Source organism: Stenella coeruleoalba (genome assembly GCF_951394435.1).
Source record: "Stenella coeruleoalba genome assembly, chromosome: 10".
In the NCBI taxonomy this organism is placed as follows: Eukaryota; Metazoa; Chordata; class Mammalia; order Artiodactyla; family Delphinidae; genus Stenella; species Stenella coeruleoalba.
The window spans coordinates 44,454,803-44,478,406 of record NC_137156.1 but is presented as its reverse complement, the minus strand read 5'-3'; the positions used below and the strand labels follow the sequence as shown (position 1 = coordinate 44,478,406).

At 35.0% G+C, this 23,604-nt stretch overlaps 1 protein-coding gene across 6 annotated transcripts in view; it reads left to right on the top strand.

Annotated features, from left to right (window-relative positions):
* The window catches only part of COL21A1 (collagen type XXI alpha 1 chain), a 186,406-nt gene that overhangs the window by 63,730 nt on the left and 99,072 nt on the right, over positions 1 to 23,604 (top strand). For 4 of the 6 annotated variants that reach the window (XM_079934955.1, XM_079934957.1, XM_079934956.1 and 1 more), the window contains 7 exons: positions 239 to 790; positions 15,240 to 15,408; positions 15,500 to 15,716; positions 18,707 to 18,880; positions 19,956 to 20,033; positions 21,982 to 22,064; positions 22,291 to 22,374. In XM_079934955.1, coding sequence (XP_079791081.1) covers positions 239 to 790; positions 15,240 to 15,408; positions 15,500 to 15,716; positions 18,707 to 18,880; positions 19,956 to 20,033; positions 21,982 to 22,064; positions 22,291 to 22,374 — 1,357 coding nt within the window. The other 2 variants (XM_079934960.1, XM_079934958.1) reach the window with 2 other exon arrangements.

Here is a 23,604-nt window from a genome sequence, read left to right as displayed (position 1 = left end):
TCTTCACAAAGCTCTTATGAACTGGTTACTATTATCTTTTTAAAAAAATTTAGCATTATTGAGGTATAATTGACGTATAAAATTATAAGATAGTTAAACTATACATTGTGGCGACTTTATGTATATACATGTGAAAGGATTCCCCCTGTCTGGTTAATTAAAAATCCATTCATTTAAAACCTCTAATTTTTGTTTTTTATGTAACACATATACTCTGATGGTTTTCTTTTTCACTTAGGTTGCCGTACTGCTCCAACAGATTTAGTTTTCATCTTGGATGGCTCTTACAGTGTTGGCCCAGAAAACTTTGAAATAGTGAAAAAGTGGCTTGTCAATATCACAAAAAACTTTGACATAGGACCGAAGTTTATTCAGGTTGGAGTGGTTCAGTATAGTGACTACCCTGTCCTGGAGATTCCCCTTGGGAGCCACGAATCAGGAGAGAATTTGATGGCAGCTATGGAGTCCATACACTACTTGGGAGGAAACACAAAGACTGGAAAGGCCATCCAGTTTGCCCTTGATTACCTTTTTGCCAAGTCTTCACGATTGCTGACAAAGATGGCAGTAGTCCTTACGGATGGTAAATCCCAAGATGAAGTCAAGGATGTGGCAGAAGCAGCAAGAGACAGTAAAATAACACTATTTGCCATCGGTGTTGGTTCAGAAACAGAAGACGCAGAACTTAGAGCTATTGCCAACAAGCCTTCATCTACTTACGTGTTTTATGTGGAAGACTATATTGCAATATCCAAAATAAGGGAGGTGATGAAGCAGAAACTTTGTGAAGGTAAGCCTTAATATAATGTGGAAACAGTAATAATGATGCTTTCTTACATTTTGGTATAACCTGTTCATTTGGGAACTGGGGAAGATGGTTATATTTAATGTCAAATTATTTAAGTTAGAAATGAGGTGAGCACACATTTTTGTGCTATATTTTTCTGGATAAATTTTGTTTTTAGAAACAATTGCTTTCTTATAAAATCTACAATTGGGAAATATAATATTTTGTGTTTTCTTTTCAATTACAATATGTTTATTGTGGAGATGGTAGAAAATAAAACACCTAAATAATTAAAATATATGTAAACCACACATGGTCATATCACTCCTGTTAACAAGTTTTTGTCTTTTTCATCCTAATCTTTTCTTTTTTTGATTTCAGTGTGTCTGAGAGTTTATTCATGTGCCTAAATAAGGATAATATTGTATATATAATTTCATACTCTATTTTCATATTATTTATACTCTTATTGTGTATATAATTTTAATACTCTTAATATGATAGTGGAAAATCTTTTAAGATAATCTATTTAATTTCTCCATTTTTGTATGTTTGGTTTATTTCTAAGTTTTTCTAATACAAATAACAGTGAATATTCCTCTACCTAATTCTGAATGGGAATCTGTCATCATTTCTTCAGAAAACAAAGATCAAATTACTAACATTTTTAAAACTTTGGAAGAATGTTAAAAATTCCACATGAGAAAAACTTAAACTCCCACCAGCAATGAGGGAACATTTGAAAATATAGTACTTACCAGTCAATTATGTTTATATCATTTCATAAAACTGACTTCATGTGTATGATAGGTCCCCATGGGAAAGTTCCAGTTTTTGGTAAACATTAATCCTATTAGTGTATAGACATGCGTGTGTTCACATTATTTTGGGGGAAGAATAATTTATTCATATCTTTTATTTTTAATATTATAGGCATTTAATATACTATATATCTAAAAATAATGTTCATGTAGATGGAAATACTTTTTTCCCAGTTTGCCTACAAAATAATATACAAATAGGTTGGTTCACATTTGATAGAAAAATTTCTAAATGATTGTGGCTTAGAAAACAAATTAATTCCTTCATTTTCTTCATATTTGGGAGGTATGGTAGAGAAAAACATTTTAAAGCTTTTTGGATTATTTCTTTTAAAATGCATGGAAATATTAAACAACTACTTCAAAACAAAGAGAAAAAAAGCATAGAAGATTAAGCATTTTCTTTAATAAAACTTTAAAAAAGGTACTAACAAGTAAGTACAAATGGTCATTACAGTTATTCTTTTTATGAATCTCTAACAGTAAGTCTGTGTTGACTTTTGTTGTGTTGAACAGGTCAAAGGGATTTAGATTTTTAATATGTTGTTAGAAATTTTTGGCTTTCAAGCTAGGTATATTTTATTATTAAAATAGAATTTTCATGGTGAAATTTCACTTACCATTCACCTTTTTTCTTTTTTTTATAAATTTATTTATTTATTTATGGCTGCGTTGAGTCTTCGTTGCTGCACACGGGCTTTCTCAAATTGCGGTGAGCTACTCTTCGTTAGGTTAGGGGCTACTATTCGTTGCGGTGTGGTAGCTTCTCTTGTTGAGGAGCACAGGCTCTCGTCACGCGGACTTCAGTAGTTGTGGCTCATGGGCTCAGTAGTTGTGGCTTGCAGGCTCTAGAGCGCAGGCTCAGTAGTGTGGTGCATGCACTTAGTTGCTCCGTGGCATGTGGGATCTTCCAGGACTAGGGCTCAAACCTGTGTCCCCTGCATTGGCAGGTGGATTCTTAACCACTGAGCCACCAGGGAAGTCCCACTTACCATTCATCTTAATCCTAAAATTTAGATTTGATTAAATATGTCTGTTTAATATTTGCTTCAGAGAATTTTCCTATAGATCTGTATTTTGGTAAATGCATTCTCTCTAGATAAAAATTTTTAAAATACACATGAAAGAGTTGCTGTGTGAAAACGGGTAAAAATTCTTTCAGCTAAAATGTATGATCTGTAAAAAAAAAAATCAAATTCGAAATCTTGCCAAATATTTCTTCAACTACACTCAGAAAAAGAATGTAAGTAATGTCTGTGTCTATTCAGTTCGCATGTTCACTGTACAATAGACATCTTTTAAAATGTACTTTTTGAAATTGTACTTGTGGGAGATATGGGCTTTTTTGCACTTGACTTTTTGTACTGTATTAGATTATGATTAATGCACTAAATTAATGCATTGCTGTATTGCAGCTTCTTCAAATCATATAATTTGTGTTTGATTATTTAACAAATTCATTTTTGTTTTGGACAAATAGTTAACTTCTACTTTGAGGTGTTTAGCATATAGGATTACTATTTCCTAATATCATTCCCTTTTATACTGTACTGTGGTTGATCCATGATGTACAAAATATTATCCACCTCTTTGTTCCCACATAGATTATTTCATCTTCATGGACCTATTGTTTCCTCGGAGGTGTATTCTGCAATACACTGCTTATTTCAGGACCGCCTAAAAGTGATGTGCAATGATTTCTTTCTTTATCTGAGAGTCTTTCTTCTAATTTGAGCTTAGTTTGTTCTTTCTTAGTTCTTTGACTTGTAAAGTTAGGCTGTTTATTTGAGATCTTTATTATTTTTTAATGTAGATTTTTATTGCTATGAATTTCCTTCTTACTGCTGCTTTTGCAGCATCCCATAAGTTTTGGTATGTTGTGTTTTAGTTTTTGTTTATCTCAAGATAATTTCTAATATCCCCTTTGACATAATGATTGTTCAAGAGCATATTGTTTAATTTCCACATATTTGTGAATTTTCCAGTTTTCTTCCTGACATTAATTTCTAGTTTCATTCCATTTTGGTTGGAACATATACCTCGTATGATTTCAATCTTCTTAAATTTGTTAAGACTTTTTTTTTGACCTAACATGTTATCTATGCTGGAGAAGTTTTGTTTGTACTTGAGAATAATATGTATTCTGCTGCTGTGGTGGTGGTGGGTGGTGGTGGGTCGCTGTTCTATATATGTCTGTTAGATCCATTTGGTCTATAGTGTTGTTCAAATTCTCTGTTTCCAGATCTGTTTGCAGACACATCTTCTGTCTGGATGTTCTATCCATTATTATAAGTGGAGCATTCAAGTCCCTTACTATTATTGTGTTGCTGTCTATTTATCCCTTCAGTTTTGTCAATGTTTGCCTCATATATTTGGGTGCTATAATGTTGAGTGCATATGTATTTATAATTGTTATGTTTTGCTGGCGAATTGACCATTTTTCATTGTATAATGTCCTTCTTTGTCTCTTTTGACAGTTTTTGACTAATATAAGTGTCACCACCTTTGTTCTCTTTTGGTTAGCATTTGTATGGAGTATCTTATTCCATCCCTTTGCTTTTATCCTGTGTGTGTCCTTAATTCTAAAGTAAATTTCTTGCAGATAGTATAGATCTTGTTGTTTTTTTTTAAGTCCACTTAGCTACTCTATACCTTTTATTGGGGATTTTAATCAATTCACATCTGAAGTAATTACTGATAAGGAAGTATTTAATACTGTCATTTATTGTTTTCTGACTCAGCTTTTTTTTATCGCTCTTTTCTCTCTTGCTGTCTTCTGTGTTTCATTGATTTTTTTGTAGTGACATGCTTTGTTTCCTTTTAAATATACTTTTGCATATCTTCTATAGGTATTTTTTTTGTGGTTACCATGGGGGTTACATAAAACATCATATAGTTATATCAATCTATTTTAAGTTGATAACTTCAAATGCTCTGTATTTTTGGTTATTCCTGCCCTCTTTACACTTTTTTATTGATGCCACAAATTACATCCTCTTATATTGTGTATTCATTAATACAATTTCACATAGTTTATACTTTAGTCTTTTAACTTCTGTATCAGAATTAAAAATGATTTAAATACCACTGTTACAGTATTACAGTATTCTGAGTTTGTCTATATATTTACTTTTATCAGCAAGTTTTATACTTTCCAGTGCTTCTGTGTTGCTGTTTAATAGTCTTTCCTTTCAATTTGAAGGACTTCCTTAGTATGTCTTATTAGGCAGGTCTAGTGGTAATAAACTTCCTCAGCTTTTTTTAATCTGGGAAAGTATTTATTTCTCTTTCTATTTTGAAGGACAGTTTTGCCAGATATAGTATTTTTGGTTGGCAGTTTTTTTTCTTTGAGCACTTTGAATATATTATCCCTTTCCCCTGTGACCTGTGAGATTTCTACTCAGAAATCTGGTGATTGTGTCATGGGGTGCCCTGTACATAATGAGTTGCTTTTGTCTTGCTGCTTTCAAAGTTCTCTCTTTGTCTTTGGTTTTCGACAATTTGATTGTAATGTGTCTTGATGTGGATATCTTTGAGTTCTTTAATCTGGATGTCCATTTCCTTTCCTAGATTTGAAAAGTTTTTGGCTATTATTTCTTTAAACAAGCTTGCTTCTTTCTTTCTTCTTCTTCTGCAGCTCCCATTATCTATATATTGGTCTACTTGATGGTGGGCATAAGACATGTAGGCTTTCTTCAGTCTTTGTCATTCTTTAAAATTTTGCCTGGATAATTTCAAAGGACCTGTCTTCAAGTCTGCTGATTCTTTCTTCTACTTGATCAAGGCTGATTTTGAACCCCTCTAGTCAATTTTCCAGTTCAATTATTATTTTCTCCTCCAAAAATTTCTGTTTGGTTCTCCTTTACATTTTCTGTCTTTCTCACTTTGTTGATGCATCATTTTCTTGAGCTCATAGAACATCCTATGATGTCTATTTTGAATTCTTTGTCAGATAATACACCTCCCTTTCTTTAGGGTCAGTATCTGGAGAGTTATTTTGTTCCTTTGATTGGGTCATGTATCTCATAGTTTGTTTCAAGATTCACACATTTGAAAAAACCGATACCTCTCCCAGTCTTTACCAACTGGCTTTGCACAGGGGAAATCCCTCAGCAATCACTCTGGCTAGAGATTCTGAAACCTTTTTTGGAGGGATGTGATTTCTCTGGAATTGTGTGAGCAATTCATTAATTAGAGAGACTGGTTTCTTTTTCAGGAGCTCATAATCTTTCACTCCCTTTGGTATCTGTCCCTTTGGTGTCTGTCTGTAATACTTCAAGTTCTCTAGTTCTCTAACCACAAGTTTCCCACTCCTTTGTTCTCAGTGGTCATCAGGTGTCCAGGTATGCTGGTTCCCTGTCAGCACCCTTAGTCAGGCAAGACCAGTATCATTCCTTCAGGCAGCACTTTGAAAATCTAGAATGCTGGATACATGCTCCACTCTTTTCTCTTTCTGAGGGAGAAGTCTCAGGTTGTGTGTCTTCTCCTGATCATGCTGAGCCATGCCAGCCACAACAAGCCACCCTCCCACTTTTATTTGTTCTGAGCAGTCCACAGGTATCCAAATGATTCTGGTTCCTTCAGTGCTGCAAATGAGGCAAGACAAGCTGAAAGCTGGAGCATTGGATGCATGCTCCACTTTTCTTTTTCCCTCCTGAGGGAGTCATTATAAGCTAGAGCATCTCTCCTGGCACTTATTTGTGTCAGCTTGGAGAGGGACTGATGTGGTAAGGTAAAATTATTCTTAATTACCTGTTTCATTGAAGCTGTTCTTGGCTTTGTGCTCACCTGGGGAACTTCAGCTTCCTAACCGGAATCTCACAAATGTATTTTGGTCCAATCTGTGTTTCAGTGGGAGAATATGGGTTGGGACTTTCTATTCTGCCATCTTGCTGACTTCACTCCTCTGTTCTTTTTATGAGTCAACCAGGCATGGGCTTGGTGCAACAGAATGAGGAGGGAAAAGAAAGTAATTTCCCCTTGTTCTCTGGAAGATACCTTCCTTAGGTGTCTTCAAGGGCTTCCAACAGCTTGTGGCTTGAATGATGGGGTTTCAAGGCCCATATTTTGATTCAGGTGAGCTGAACTTGCCTGTGCACAGGTGTGGGTAGTTAAAAGAGCAGGTCCTGGAAAACTGCCTGTGTATTCTTACTGTTCCATTTTCCACTATCTTGACTTTTGGATGAAGCAGGAAACTTATCTATTTCTTAAAAGAGTATATGGTGTTCACTCAAGAGGGACCAGAGGTCAGAATTAGCAATTAGCTGTGCAAATGTAGCCATATCTTGAGAGACACAGAGAAAGATAAAGAGAGATAGAGATAAAGATAGAGAGAGAGAGAGAGAGAGAGAGAGAGAGAGAGAGAGAGAGAGAGGGATACCACTTGTCCAAGTGGAACTTTGGTGTCTTTCATTCCAAAAACTTAGTGACTTTTTTCCCTCCAGTGCTTTCCACCATGATGCACTTTAACTTGGAATGATGTTCACGACTTCTGAATTTCTTTTTCTCTCACCGAAAATTATTCATATTTTCTATGACTCTTTGCTTGGTGATTGCTGGATAATTTGATTATCTAATTTAAGTCTTATAATACTTTATAATACTTTGTAATAATAGCCTGGTATATTACTCTACCCTACTCAGTTTAACTTCCATTTCAGTAGAAGACATAAAAGGTAAAGGTACACATATCAGGTGCCATGGCCAGGACAACTGAGTTGTTTTTGGAGGTAGTGAGTATTTTAGCTTACATGATTTCATAACATGTATGTGATTAACTTGTCTGCCCTCACATGAAACTCATATCCTTCCCTTCTGCCTCTCCACTATTGGTACACATATGCTTGAATTCACAACCATAGAGATGGGGCATGGAAAAATGAGAGGTGGGAGGTGGGGTGAAGTTTGGCAGATGGGATATGATGGAGTATAATATTTCATTAAACCTCATAGGATATTCAGGGGAATAACTTTATATTCTATCTGTAGATTAAAAGAATTTAAATCTAATCTGAATTGGTGACAATCTACATTGTCAAGGGCTTGTAGTATATCCAAAAATATGAATTTTCCATTCATTTAATTAGAGAGGCTAGAGCAATGTTTCAAATAAAGGAATATGATATGTTTATATTTTATGTGCAAAGCGATGTTTGGGTATTAAATTGGAAAATGTAGGATGACTATCGCATGATTCAGAAAATATACAAATTATAGCATACAGACTTTTCTCTCAGTGTTTATGATTGGATCTAGATGCAGCTGTATAAGTTAATTATTTCTAGGAAAGGAATAAACAAGAAAACATTCACAATAATTTTCTTAGGAATATTTAAAGCTTGTATAAAATGCTCATTCTCCCATCCTTTCTCTCTCTCTAAAATATGATGTATGATAGCTATCACCTAATTACCTATTTTATGCTCATAACAGCTTCAACCTTTTTAAGTGACAGTTGGCATGCCAGTAGAAGTGAAAATTGGTACAACCACTTTGGGAAAGTCTTTGACATTATCTATTAGGACAAATGTACTGCTATCTTATGAAACAGTAATTCTATCCTAGATATTTAACTACGAGAAATAAGTTCATATGTTCACCAAAAGACTATTCAAGAATGTTCATAGCAGTTTTATTTAAAATAATCCCAAACTGGAAACAACTCAAATGATTGCCCACAGAAAAATGGATATAAGTACATCATAGTATAATTCATATAGTAGACTACTACACAGCAATACCATCAACAAAAACCACATCACTCTTATGTGCAAAACCAGGGATAAATCCACAGGCATTATGTTGAGCAAGAGAAGTCAAATTTTAAAAAAAGATACTGCATTGTTCATTTATATTAAGTTCAAGAACAGACAAAACTAAATTAATCAATGGGGACAGAAATCATAACAGTGGTGGCTTCTGGTGGTGGTGGTTATCCTCTGGGAAGGATCATGAGGTTGCTTTCAAGGTGTTAGACAGATTCTGTGTCTTGTCTGAGGCTAGCTATGTGAGTGTAGGCATGTGTGGCAATTGAACTATTGTATACTTGAGATTAAGTCATTTTACTGAATGTAGGTTGTATCTTAATAAAAAAGTTAAAAAAAATCAGTAAGCACAATGTCTATTAAAGTAAAGCACTTGAATGTTTTTTCTTTAAACCTGAGTCTGTATGAATATGGTGGTCCAGCCCAATCTCTGGAGTCAGAACGAGATCCAGGTTTGGTTCCTGACTTTGTCAACATCACTTTCTTGAAGTGAAATCTTAGGCTAAGTGGCTGCCTCCAACCTTGGTGATAGAGACCTTATTTTATCTCATTTTATTTTTTTGCAGTTTAAATAATAGTAACATTTATTATCTCATACAGTTCCTGTGGATCAGGGACATGGGTGAAGCTGGGCTGAATAGTCCTGATTCAGGTTCTCCCAAGGAATTGCAGTCAAGATGTCAGTTGAGGCGGCAGACCGCTGAAGGCATGACTGGGGCTAGAGGGTCTGCTTCCAAGGTGACTCACTCACAAGATTGGTGAGTCAGTGCTGGCTATTGGCAGGAGGTTTCAGTTCCTGGTCACATGGACGTCTCCAAGTTGCTGCTGGAGCATCCTTGCAACATGGCAGCTGGTTTCCCCTGAAGTGAGTGGTCCAAGAGAGCAATGCGGGGGCTGCAGTGTCTTTCATCGTCTAGACTTGCAAGCCACACCCCTTCATTTCTACAATATCCTACTGGTTATGAAGGCTAGCCCTGTCAGTGAGAGAGACCACATCTAATGAACGTTAATATCAGTATGCTAGATATTAGAGCAGCAGAGGAACATGTTAAGATGCATCGATGTTTGTTTAAAAAAATAGAGTTTGTATGTTAAAATGATGCATAAATGTAATATCTGACAAAAGTTCTTCCAATTCAAATTAAAAATGGAAAAGAAAAGGAGTAAAGAATGAGTTACAGGAATTGGACACAGACTATTGTCTGGATACGTGTAAAGGCAAGACACACTACCTTTCTTCATCTATAGTATTTGGTCAGAGGAAAAAATAACTTAGAAACATTTCAGACTTCCCTGGTGGCACAGTGGTTAAGAATCCACCTGCCAGTGCATGGGACATGGGTTCGAGCCCTAGTCTGTGAAGATCCCACATGCCACAGTGCAACTAAGCCCGTGTGCCACAACTACTGAGCCCATGTGCTGCAATTACCGAAGCCTGTGTGCCTAGAGCCCGTGCTCCACAATAAGTGAAGCCACTGCAATGAGAAGCCCACAGACCACAATGAAGAGTAGCCCTCGCTCACCGCAACTAGAGAAAGCCCACGCGCAGCAACGAAGACCAAATGCAGCCAAAAAAAAAAAAAAAAAAGCATTTCATTACATAATCAATGGCTTTACAATGAAAAATGGCAAAACCAGATGAGTTGTTCTGTAATTTTGTAAGCCTTTAAAATTGTATTCTCCTTAGCTATTTTTTAAGGCAAGGATGGGTTTCCATTTCTTATATTTTTTTCTTAGTGTTGAAAAATAATATCTTCTATGTTGGTGAGGCTACTTACTGGTGAAAAAAATTTTGACTTTTCTGGTTTGTGCATAAGTTGTACTTAAGGCTAATTGGAGTTTATTGATCCCATTGACTCACCACTGAAAGGAGTGTTATAAAAATCTACACTTACTATGTCCTACTGTCAGCCATGCGTTTGGCAGACATCTTCCTCTGATGAAGGATTCTAAATCAACCTATATTTCAGGACAGTGGGATTACTTGCTGGTAAAAGAGAATGAGATCATTCAGTCATGTGATGAGAAAAGAAACTTTGTGAACTTGGGCTTTAGTAAGAGAATTTCTGCTTGGATAATTTATTTCAGATTTGCTATTGTTATTTTAGTGTATTTCCAATATGATGGGATGGAGTCTAAGTTATCACAATCTTGGTGAATGTGCCTCCTTTTTTATAAATTTGTACATGATGTTAAAGTCCATGGTGATATAATAGACCTTCAGGAAGGCAAATGTTTTAAATTGCCACTACATGCCATTGAGGATTGTCTATCTTTGGCACCTATACTTATGTTTGCCTTACCATTAAAACCAAGTTCAATCCAGGAAAGTTTAAAGAAGCTGGCTTTCACAGACCTAAACTGTACCAGGGGCACCGTAGACAACTATGTTTTATTGGATTATCGGGTCTGGATCACTAAAATTACTTTTGGTCTCTGACCACAAATCTCCTTATAAAATTCCCAGTTGTCAGTTAAAATATGTGACTTCTGCAGAGGGTGGACTTACAAACAATCTTGCAATTGGATTAAGTAGGCACTTATAAACTAGGCTAGGTGTGATCTGGAATAATGTGTTCATTATTAATTAATGTAATAGTCCCCCTATCATATTAACTTATAAGTAGAAAGCTGTAGCTAGACACATGTGATTTCCCTGGTTAGACTCAAGAGATACACAGTTTTTGTGTTCTTGTCCATGGCAGGATTTTAAATAAAACACATTTTTATGATCCTAATAAGACTGAATTACTTATACTACTAAGCCCTGGGATTTAACAGAAAAGCAATTATTACTGGACCTCAGTGTTTAAAGTAAGTGGACTAATGTGTGCTCCACCCCAGAAAGTGTTCCTTTTCTGAATACTCTCTGAACATATTAGAGTCAAATAAAATTATAACTGTGTAGTCTGTGTAGGAAACCATTTGTGAACTTAAGGCTTTGAGGTTTTTCTTTTGGTTCTTGCTCCTGAATGCACTCCTTTAAACTAACTTGCTTTATCTAGATTGTTCTACTTACCTGTTGTATGTGTTATAGCAAGTCCCAACTGACTCTCTCTTAGCATTTGATTTTCCTGGTACTTAAAATGACAGCTTCCAAGTTCCAGTTTTTAATTCCAGTATCCATTCCCCTCTCTGTATGTGTTTGTATAGTTATACATAGATTTCTTTTTTCCTACACAATAGGGAAGTTAATTATTGACCTCTGTTTCCCTAGAAGTTTGTGGAAGAATTGTTGGTTGGCAATCAAAGTAGCTTTTTATATATGGAAACTTTCTTTTATCTGTTTCCTCTAGCTAGGTATATGCAAACATACAAACTGTATTTGAGCATTTTAACTACATTTTACTTTTCAGTTTCCATGTGTAAGGGTATTTTATTATTCTTGTAGGTGAGCAAATTTGGAAGAAAAATTATTTCTTCAAAAAACTATGGGTGTACCAGGGGCTGAGAGGAGAGAGGAATGGGGAGTTATGGTCTAATGGGTACAAAGTTTCTGTTTCTGAATAATAAAACTTTTCTGGAAATAGTGGTGATGGTTATACAACATTTGAATGTAGTTAATGGCAATGAATTGTACACTTAAAAATAGTCAAAATGGTAAATTTTATGTTATGTATATTTTACAATTTAAAAAAATTGAAAGCCAAAAAAAAAAAAAGAAAATATAATTATCTAAATACATTTCTCCTAATGAGATGTACTAAGTGGTAATAAAAATGTGGCTGTAACATGATTGTTAATTTACATTCCTGATTTCACGAACCATGCCACACTGTTTCCTATACAATTCTGGGGATTAGAATACAGTGCAAAAATTTGATTAAAGAAAAAGGATGAACACAATACTTGCTTTATCCCCCCCACGTGCATGCTATTTTGAAGTTACAAAGCATTTTTACATACTTCATCACATTTGATCCCAAAAAAATCCCTGTGAAGGAGATCATTATTCTCATGTCACAGATGAGAAGCCAGAGGTTCATGAGAGGTTAAGAGAGAGGCTGAGGTCTAAACCTCAGATTCTGGTCTTCAGTTGGAGCTCTTTGTTTACCATCTTATAACTTCTCTTTTGTAAAGTAAATCAGAGGAGCAATTCAAATCTGAATATTTATATGGTGTCATGTTTAACACATTTTCTTTTCAGCTGAACTTCTTTCTTTTGCAGTTTTAAATCAAGTGCATTTGAAGTGAGGCCTCCTATTGTTCTATATTACCCTGCCCCCTGCTAGAAACAAACCCTGCATCATAATGACAGGAAAAATTTAATTTAGTTTATTGATTTATGATTTCAACTCAGTCATACAGTATTATTGGGACACTTATTTTCTGCTTCTTATGTTTTCATGTGGAGGGACTTCAGCCAGACTGACTTTTTTTTAATAAGTCATCTTGATTTTATATTAAAAAGTTTTAAAATTATAACAAATCTCAGTTTTAAGTAGAGATGAAAAGGTTTGCTAAATAAAACACTAGTCCAGTAATGTAGTAAAGGAATAATATTTGTCAGAATAGGGATTATTTCAAAATGCAAAGATGGTTTAATAGTGAAGTCTGATTTGTCACTCTTCTGCTCAAAATTCACCTGAATTGGCTTTTTTCTTGATTCAGGCAATTTCTTTTTGGTTCTCATTCTTCAAAACTAAAACCGATGCTGCAATGAGTATATAGATTGACTTTTCTGATCTCTCCGCACCTTCTTTCACTCTTTACCACTGATGAGAAGAGGCATTTTCGGATAAGGGAGTTTGATAAAAGAAGCTGGTCCTAGCTGGCGAAGTGCCTTAGATGTTCTTCCCTTTGGATCAGCAGGTCTGTGGAGCTGGTGTTCCCTTTCCGCTTTAGATCATATGTGAACTTAACAGGCAGTCCTGCTCCTGAGGTGGGTGGGGATTGAATCAGCCCTGCTGGGCTGCCAGGCGGGGGTGGTTAATTACAGTGTACAGTCTCATCAGACTCACTGGATCACGCCTCTAACCAGCATCTTCTGTTTGCCTGGTTCCTGTATCTTCCCATCAGTTAGCTCTAAGCTTCCCAGAGGAAGAAGAATGTGATTGAATAGGTCCCTTCAAAATTCAGCACCCTCAGACCTGAAGATGAAAATACCCCTCCTTTCCCAGGAACACATCTACTTTTATTTATATCAAACCTTTATTTTATTTCCAATATTAATGTTTCAAATGTCCATCAATAAGTATACAGATAAATTGTGATATATCCATACAATGGACTTCTAATCAGCAGCAAAAAAGAATGAACTACTGAAACACACAACCAGAGTGGATCTAAAATAATCATGCTGAATGAAAGAAGCCAGACAAGAAGGAGTACATACAATATGCGTCCATTTTTTATAGAACTATACGAAATTCAAACTTATTTGTAGTGACAGAAAGCATATCAGTGGTGCCTGAGAATGGGGATGGGAGTGGGGTAGTGAATGGTGACAGACAGAGATTGCAACGAACATGAGGAAACTTTTGGGGGTGATGCATATGTTCGTTATCTTGTCGGTGGTGATGGTTTTACAGGTGTATACATATGTCAAAACTAATCAGATGGTAAACTTTATGTTTAGTTTACTGAGTATCAATTTACCTCAGTAAAGCTACTTAAAAAACAGACAAACAAACAAACAAAAACTCAGCATCCTCAGACCTGAAGAGGAAAAATGCCCCTCCCTTCCCAGGAATACAGCTAATTTTATTTATATCAAATCTTTATTTAATTTCTAATAGTCTATGGTACAAGTTATGACAGTATTATTGGGCTAACAAAATTCATCTCTTTACTTTTTACTGTTTTATAAATATGATATTTTTCCCTTTTCTTAATGTTTTGTAAGAGAGTGATTATCTTAAAGTACCTTTAGTGGAGTTTGTTCTTTTATTCTCTTAGCTTCTCTATAAAATATAAGCAGTCAGGCTCAATGAGTATGTTATACGATGGCCTTGGAAGAATCTGAAAATATTGCAACATTCCTACAGTATGACAGTTTAATAGCATTGCAACCAAACAGAATTTTCCACATAATTTGAGACACTGGTTTCCCAGAGAATTGAAAAGCGTATCACATTTTTATAATTTATATAAATGACTGTATAACTAATAAGAACCTGCTGTATAAAAATATAAAATTAAATTTAAAAAAATGACTGTATAATGCAAACCTTAATGATTCTTCTTAAGGAAAAAGTCTTTATTCATTTATAAATGTGATTAATATAATATATAATCTGATTAATCATAGATGAGATAATAAGCCCATTTGAAGATTTTCCATGAACAGAAAAGATGTACAGTTAAGTTTTTTCCAGAGTGAGAGAACCAAGATATTTGAACTGTAGGATTATAAACTGCTAGAACTGGAAAGAACATTGGGAACAACACACATTTCTTACCCCTCAAATGCTGGGAATGCAAGAAAGCAATCAGAATTCATCTCCTAGATCCAAGAAATTTGAGAGCATTATTCAAGGGTGCGTGACTACCAGCAAATCTTGGATGAGAATCATGAATCCTGCTCCAGCCCTCTCCTACTGGCCAGGTGTTAAGTTGCCTCATATTCAAAATAGTGAAGTGTAAATTTCAGCATAGTGTTGCCCTTAAAACAATCCATGAACAAATGTGCCTTTTACATTTCTGTTTTTTTTTCATCCCTTTTTAGGGAGAAAGAAGGCAATTGAGACTTCATTCTCAAATACCAAATACACTCCCACGTGTTTTCTCAGAAATGCATTTACATACATATGTGTGCATATAGAAATTTTATAATTCTATGTTCTTTAATATTCCTCCCTTGATTTTCTTTTTGTTGAAGTAACCCATGATTAATCAACTTCTACCCCTTTTGCTTTTGCTTTATAGAATCTGTCTGTCCAACACGAATTCCAGTGGCAGCTCGTGATGAGAAGGGGTTTGATATTCTTTTAGGTTTGGGTGTAAAGAAAAAGGCTAAGAAAAGAATTCAGCTTTCACCAACAAAGATAAAAGGATATGAAGTGACATCAAAAGTCGATTTATCAGAACTCACAAGGTAAACGTTATGTGTCGATACAGCGTTTTCTTGATGTTTCTGTAGACATGTTGAGAATTCTTTAAGCTCATACATGTTCTTCTTTTTCCAGCAACGTTTTCCCAGAAGGTCTTCCTCCATCATATGTATTTGTCTCCACTCAGAGATTTAAGGTCAAAAAAGTGTGGGATTTATGGAGAATTTTAACCATTGACGGAAGGCCACAAATAGCAGTTACTTTAAATGGAGTGGATAAAACTTTATTATTTACAACAACCAGCATCATTAATGGCTCACAACTGGTCACCTTTGCTGACCCTCGAGTTAAGGTAAAGATGCTTGGGTATGATTTTGGTATTCACGGGGAATGACCATCAGGTTTGTGTGTTTTGGGAGAGGAGAGCCATAATTTGAACCTGACTGAAAAAATATTGATTTCATATTTTAATTTTGCTTCATTGACTAAAAGGAACAAAGGAAGAATATTTGTTTCTTTTTTAATTGAAGTAGAGTTGATTTACAATGTGATGTTAATTTCTGCTGTACAGAAAACTGATTCAGTTATACATATATATACGTATTCTTTTTCATATTCTTTTCCATTGTGGTTTATCACAGGATATTGAATACAGTTCCCTGTGCTATACAGTAGGACCTTGTTGTTTATCCATTCTATACATAATAGTTTGTATTTATTAATCCCAAACTCCCAGCCCATCCCTTTCCCACCCCCCTTTCCCCTTGGCAAGCACAGTTCTGGTCTCTGTCTGTGCGTCTGTTTCTGTTTCATAGATAATTTCATTTGTGTCATATTTTAGATTCCACATATGAGTGATATCGTATGATATTTGTCCTTCTCTGTCTTATTTAGTTCACTTAGTATGATAATCTCTAGGTCCATCCATGTTGCTGCAAATGGCATTATTTTGTTCTTTTTTATGGCTGAGTAATATTCTATTGTATATATGTACCACATCTTCTTTATCCATTCATCTGTCGATGGATATTTAGGTTGCATCCATGTCTTGGCTATTGTAAATAGTGCTGCTAGGAACATAGGGGTGCATGTACCTTTTTGAATTATAGTTTTGTCCAGATATATGTCCAGGAGTGGGATTTCTGGATCATATATGGCAACTCTATTTTTAGTGAAAATTTGTTTTTTAATTCATATGAGATTAAGGGGTGCAGGAACTAACATTTTTGAGTGCCTGCTTCTAGGTGCCAGGAACATTTAATTATAATAATCACCCAAGGAAGAAGCTATTGCTCTCATTTTAAAGATAAAATACCAAAGTTCAAGGATATTAAATTCTCTTTCCAAGTAACATGGCTAGTAAGTGGTGACATCAGGAATTTAATTTAGGTCTGGTCACTTTCAAAGTCTGTGTTTGTCTATTTTGTACTGCCATGTCCTACAGGATATTGAGATAAATTCATATTTGTCAGAACATTAAATACAGGTAGGAAATATGTACAGAATTCACATTTATTTGGATGACAGCTTATATTCCCAAAAGGAGCATATATTTAATAAAATTCATAAACTAAAAGTGTATTTTTCAAGTCAAATGTGTTCAGAATATAGATGCCATGATAAAATCAATTACATTTTGATTATTACTGTAATTATGATAGTCAAATTGTACATTATATAATTTAGGAAATATACAAGGCTGTACATGAAATTATGCATTTATCCAATTTCTTCATTTGGTAAGCAGAATACATTTTTAAAAAAATTGTTGTCTACTATTTTCATTAAAGGCAATGTGCTAGGTTCTGTGAGAAATGACAAATGAATAAGGCATGTTTCTAATCTTCAAGGAATTTATTTATAATGGGATATTCAGTGCTTCTGGTATCTAAAAGAAGTATGAAAAGTTAGTGGACTGTGGAAGGAAAAGTGGATTCTAATACAAAATGTGGGCCAGTCTTCATAAATGAGATGGTTTTTGGAATGTAGGATGAAGGATGTACAGGATTTTGTTGGAGAGAGAGAAGGACACGGAAGTTAATGGTTCATTATTGAGTAGTCATGTGTGGTGAAATGCAGGGTTTTTATTTATAGAATAGAACGTGGTGCCCCCTGTGTTTGGAGTATAAGATACATGAAAGAAAAGCTAGAAAGGTATAAGCTCAGTTTGCATGGACGTGGGAACCGTACAAAGGGTTTTGCATTTCAATCAGTGGATGACGGGATTCCATCAAAAGGTCTTGATCACAGGCGTGTCATGGTCAAAGTAGCTCTCTCCTCTCCTTCTTTCCCTTCTTCTCTTGTAAAGAATACTTTTGACTCTTTCCTGGAATTGGACTAGGTCCTAGGAATACAGAAATTAATAATATTAATTCTAGTAGAGGTAAGAAGGTTGGCTTGGAGAAGAAAGGGATAGGGATTGAGATGTGTTTGAAAATTATTCAAATAAAACAAGACATCTATGAGCCTAAATTATGGCAATGAGAATGGCAATGGAGAAGTGAATTTGAGTCGTGTTTAAGACACATCCTTGGTAGAATTTTGCATCTATATGTTATGGCAACTGAGGGAAGGGGAAAGAGGTAAAGGCACTTGTATGGTTTAGAAACTGAGGATACTATTATCCCAGGGAAATCGGGAGAGGAAGAAAGTTTGGGGGATAGTTCAAGTTCATTTTGTTACATACTCTGTCAGACTGATTGTGAAACTCCTGGCAAAATTATTCTAGCCAATGTTAGAATTATAGGTACCATATGTGAGAAAGAGGTCCAGGATGTCAATGTGGATATGGGAGATATTCCATAAAAGTTATAACTGAACTGTTGGAATGAATGAGATCATCAAGGGGAGAATGGAAAAGGTCAAGGACCGACCTGTGGGGAATGCCCTCATTAAAAGGCAGGTTGAGGAAAATGAACCCTCAAAGAGATAGAGAATGGACAGTTGTAGAAGAAGGAATGAAGGTGATCAAGATGGTTTGAATCACGGAAGCTGAGACCATCAATGCGGATGGACTAGTTACAGGGTCCACAGTTGCCATGAAGTAAATAAAATGAGGGAATGAAAGAAGCCACTTGGATTGGGACATTAGGAACTTATCTGTGACCTTGAGGGAGTTGTTTCAGTAAATACTTTGGTACAGCCACTTTGAGATGTGAAATGGAAATGCAGCTAGGGATTAAAATAATTGCTGGGTGGCCTTTGAGACCCAGCTTGGGTCAGGGTGAGTTAGAATATGATACGATCAATCTGGGTGGTATGGATTTACACTTGATGACAACAAAGAAACGAAAAGATTGTTTGGAACTCTATTTATGAATCTGCTGTATTTTCTTCCTACAGACATTATTTGATGAAGGCTGGCATCAAATTCGTCTCTTAGTAACCGAACAAGATGTAACTCTGTATATTGATGATCAACAAATTGAAAACAAGCCCTTACATCCAGTTTTAGGGCTGTTCATCAGTGGGCAAACCCAAATTGGAAAATACTCTGGGAAAGAAGAAACCGTTCAGGTGGATAAAAATGATCTGCTTTTCGTATTATATAAAATGGAGCTTTGGTGATAGTATTTATTCCATTTAACTGTATTTAACTTAATTCCTTTAAGAGACTTAATGAAAATGTGGTCAGTTCATTAGTGAAATTGTGTGTGTGTATGAAAATGAAAAATCAAACAATATAATAATTCTTAGAAATTTGTTCCCCTAGGTGCAGGGTAGAATCTGTGTTCTTATGGACCATCAATTTCATATTTCCCAGGAGAAGCATAGAATATATCATGAATTTGGGAAAGGATTACAGCTGTGATCGGGGCTTGTAAAAATTTCTTTGCAGCTGTGAGGATAAAATTAGATTAATGCATGTCAGTGTTCTTCATAAACAAAACGGTGACTATTTTGGTATCTCTTTAAACTAGAATATCTGTGTGCAGGTTGAGAAGTGTGTATGTAAAAGATAGCCATTTCTTGAAAAATCCTTTATTTGAAAAGATATGTCTTTCCTACTCTGTTTCTATTAAGGGAAGACTGTGTCATATTCAAATGTAGGATTACACATATGGTCTCTATGTATTAATGTTACACGTCAAATTGTAGTAAATATTTAAATAGTGACAGGTGCTGGGCTTACTCATCACACAATACTCCGTGCCAAGGACTAAATCGCTGAAACTAAAGATGGTTTCTTGACCCGACTCTGTGCAATCAGGGATGTGAAGAGATGTAGGGTAAACACAGAAAGCCTGGGAAAGCTTTTAAGTTGTCTAGGAAATGCCGTCTAGATGAGCTCTTAATAGAAGGATACTACAGAAGCTCCACTGGGTTTCCCAAAGAAGTCAGAGGTTTGTTTTTGGTGCTAGGGAAGTTTTTCTTAGGAGTTTTGTTGCGTCACATCTTTACACTATATGTTAAGTATTTAAATTTTGTATGTTTATTGCTTATTGTATTTTTATTGTTAACGAAGCTAAGTGTTTCGATCTATATTTTATATGATTGCTAACTACACTGGCTGCTTCTGTGTATGTGAATTGCTTTTATAAAACAATTTGCTTGGGCCTCAACTTTTACTTGATTGGTTTTATGTTTCTAGTTTGATGTCCAAAAGTTACGAATCTACTGTGACCCAGAGCAGAACAACCGGGAGACAGCATGTGAGATTCCTGGATTTGTGAGTACGATGAATTATATTTTCCTAAGTGTTGCTTCAGTACTTTCAAAGCAAGAAATAAAACGCAGATAATATACGAGCTTTAATTTAACATATAGAGTTAATTTGTTTCTTCATTGTCAATGCAAATAAAATGACACTGATTAAAACATATTTTGAGGTTCATAATTGAAATAAAATTATAATGCGTACAAGTGTAAATGGAAGACCACGGGAAATATTTTCTCATCTCAGATTGATTGTTCCACTACTCAAGTGAAGCAGGGATAGACCTGCTCTAGAAAAACGTAGAATTCGTTGTCTGAATGTCCAGTAAGTAAAATACATTTCTATACTTTATTAAATGTGTGGGTGAAATACCTCACGTGGCACAATTCTGAAGAATGGAAAATTATTCATTTTCCTGTTTACTAGCACGTTTTCTCAAACCATAATGAGTATAAATTTTTCTTTTTGTTGTTGTTGCCACCCAAGTAGGATTTTCTTATAATTCTAGGATATAAGCAAATTTCTATTTATTTAGCTATTTTCATTAATACGTTAGGAAGAAAAAGATTATAAGCTAAAATGTTATAGAGTCTGATCATATACGTGTGTGAGTGTGTGTGTGTGTGTGTGTGTGTGTGTGTGTGTGAGATCAATCCCTTTTCCCCTGGGCAAGAAACAGTATATTGTTGCTAGTGAAAATAAGGTAAAATGTCATAAAACTTTTTGACAATGTGGATTTCCAGTCATATTTGAACCCTACGTAGTTCTTTTCATTTGTATAGTCATGCTGTCATCATTTTCTTATTTCCTATCAAACTGAATAAATTATGGATCCATAGTCTGAAAATTTGAGGACATAGAGCAGCACATTTGAAGGATCTGTAATAAAATCAAAGATGGAAGCTTCTAGAAATGATTCATTCTGGATTTTCTACTTAAGTAGTTGTTTAAACACTATAATATTTATTTTAGATACTTATAACTTGGAATATAAATCTCTCCTAAAAGCATTAAGAAGTTATTTCATTTTGAGAGTCCATTGTACATACTTGATTTATTGCTATTTCTCCATTGATGTTATGCCATGACTATGACCCCGCATATAATAGAAGCATAAAGTGAGATTGTAGATTCTGTGTTCTCACATCCACTTTTCTGTGTTTTTATGGCTCCTTCCTCACTCTCAGGTATGACTTTTTCAGGCTTGTTTACCCTTTTCATCTTCATTGCCACCTTCTCATTTTCTGATCTAATTTGTTATTGTTTGGAAAGATTATTAACCTATTTTAAAATTGTGTGTCATTCAGTAAGAAATAGATGGCTTAGTAAGAAGCTTTTCTAAAGTAAATTGCATAAAATTGAATGCATGCACGGGCTTCCCTGGTGGCGCAGTGGTTTAGAGTCCGCCTGCCGATGCAGGGGACACGGGTTTGTGCCCCGGTCCGGGAAGATCCCACATGCCCGCGGAGCTGCTGGGCCCGTGAGCCATGGCTGCTGCGCCTGCGCGTCCAGAGCCTGTGCTCCACAACGGGAGAGGCCACAACAGTGAGAGGCCTGCGTACCGCAAAAAAAAAAAAAAAAAAAAAAAAAAATTGAATGCATGCAGTTTGCGACTTGCTTAGATGTGTTTTGGCTTTTTCTCTGGTTCTTAAGTGATTCCCAGAAAGTTCAAGAGAGCGTATAAACCCCACATTGAGGTATTTTTGTTCTTGTGTGGCTGTTATACCAAGCACACTCTCCATCATTGCTAATTTCCTTCCTTTATCCTATTATAAATGTGGGAATAACATAAATAGGTAATGTTTTAGTATCGTTGCAAGCAAATGTTTTAGCTCTTGCTGGTTTTGATACTTCATTTATCTCTACCCTGGACAAGGAAATATCTGTAAATTAAGAAGATAATTTAGACATTTAATTAGAAACATGTCTTAAAACACATTTGTTGTTGTTTTTCTTTCAGAACGGTGAGGTAGGCCTGGATACTATTATTCTCCTTAAGGTAGTATTTGCATTGTGGGACTGTTTAACTTCCTTCCAACAATTGTAAGTATGTTAGATAAATAGAACCCATTTTTATGTAGTTTGAATGTATCTAGTATTCATAGCTTTTTTGTGATTCTGAATTTCTTATTGGATTGGACTAAATAAAATTGGACAGTAAATATAAGATATCTTTACCATTTCACACACACATATAGACATATACAGGCATATGTGCACATATGTATGTGTCTTGCCATGTGCCTTTATCTCCATTTTTGTCTTTTAGTGCTTCAATGGTCCCAGTGATGTTGGTTCAACGGCAGCTCCCTGTATTTGTCCTCCAGGAAAACCAGGACTACAAGGCCCCAAAGTGAGTAATACCTAACATGCTACTTTTGATAAAACACACAAATAAGAGCTGAGTAGACACCAAATTCCTAATCACCATTGACTCTGTTGCGAAATGTCTGCCTAATACCTTAGAATAGTTTAAAATGTGAATTTTAGTGATTTTTTAAAAAAGTGATTCTAATCTGTAATTGCCTTTGAACCTAAAACTGATACCACATAAAGTGAGGGAGTGTTATTTGTTTGCTTGTTTGTCTGTTTGTTTTCTCCCCTAATACCACTACTGTATCCCAAGAATGATACCTCCTTACAACCTGGTAAAAAATGAAGAAAGGTCATTTGTTAAAATACGTTCTAAATTCTTAAATGTCTAAATGCTTATTCTGTCAAAATGATTTTCAGATAGAAAAATGAAGTAAAAAATTTAAAGTTGGTTTGAATGTTGTGTTTGATGTCCAATTCTAAAAAGAGAGGCAAGTGTGTATATGTGTGTGCATGTGTATTGATTTATTTATTTTACTTAATCATGTAATAATTACTTTTAGTCATATTCATACATGCATATCTCCCAGTTACATTTACATATTTATTTGTGTGTGTATCTGTATATATATTATTTCTGTGTATATGTGTTATTTGTGTGTGTATATATATGAAAACGTATATTCAACTGTGTACACATTTGTATATGATTGGAACCATGATGTGCATACTATTTTATAACTAGTCACTTTTTAACATAACAAATACTCTGAATATGTTTCTGTATTATAAATATGAATGACTAAATTTTTTAAAGTAAGTTGATACTAATCGTGGCATCCCTTAGACATAGCCTAAGATACTGAGATGTCAAGTGGTTTGTCCACTATAGATAAATCTTGTTTATTTAATATTATTTTAAAATATCATCTAGATAAAAATAATGTCTAACTTGAAAGCAAGTATGACTTCCTAGCCAGAAAGAATGTTTCATGTATTGCTCATCTGTTACTTGAAATGACCATAATAAATTCTGTTAAATGAGTTGTAATGTTCATTTAGATGGAATTTTCTGAGAGTTTTAATCATCACAACTAAAAATTTTCAGTTTTTAGACTGGTAATCTGAGAGTTGGATTCTTCCTAACTTTTGTGCATGTTTCCCCATCTATTTTCAGTTGATAGTTCATAACCTACTTCAAACCTAGCTGTTAAAATCAAGAAAGAAATGCAATTTAAGAATTAAAAGAATGGGATTTCCCTGGTGGTGC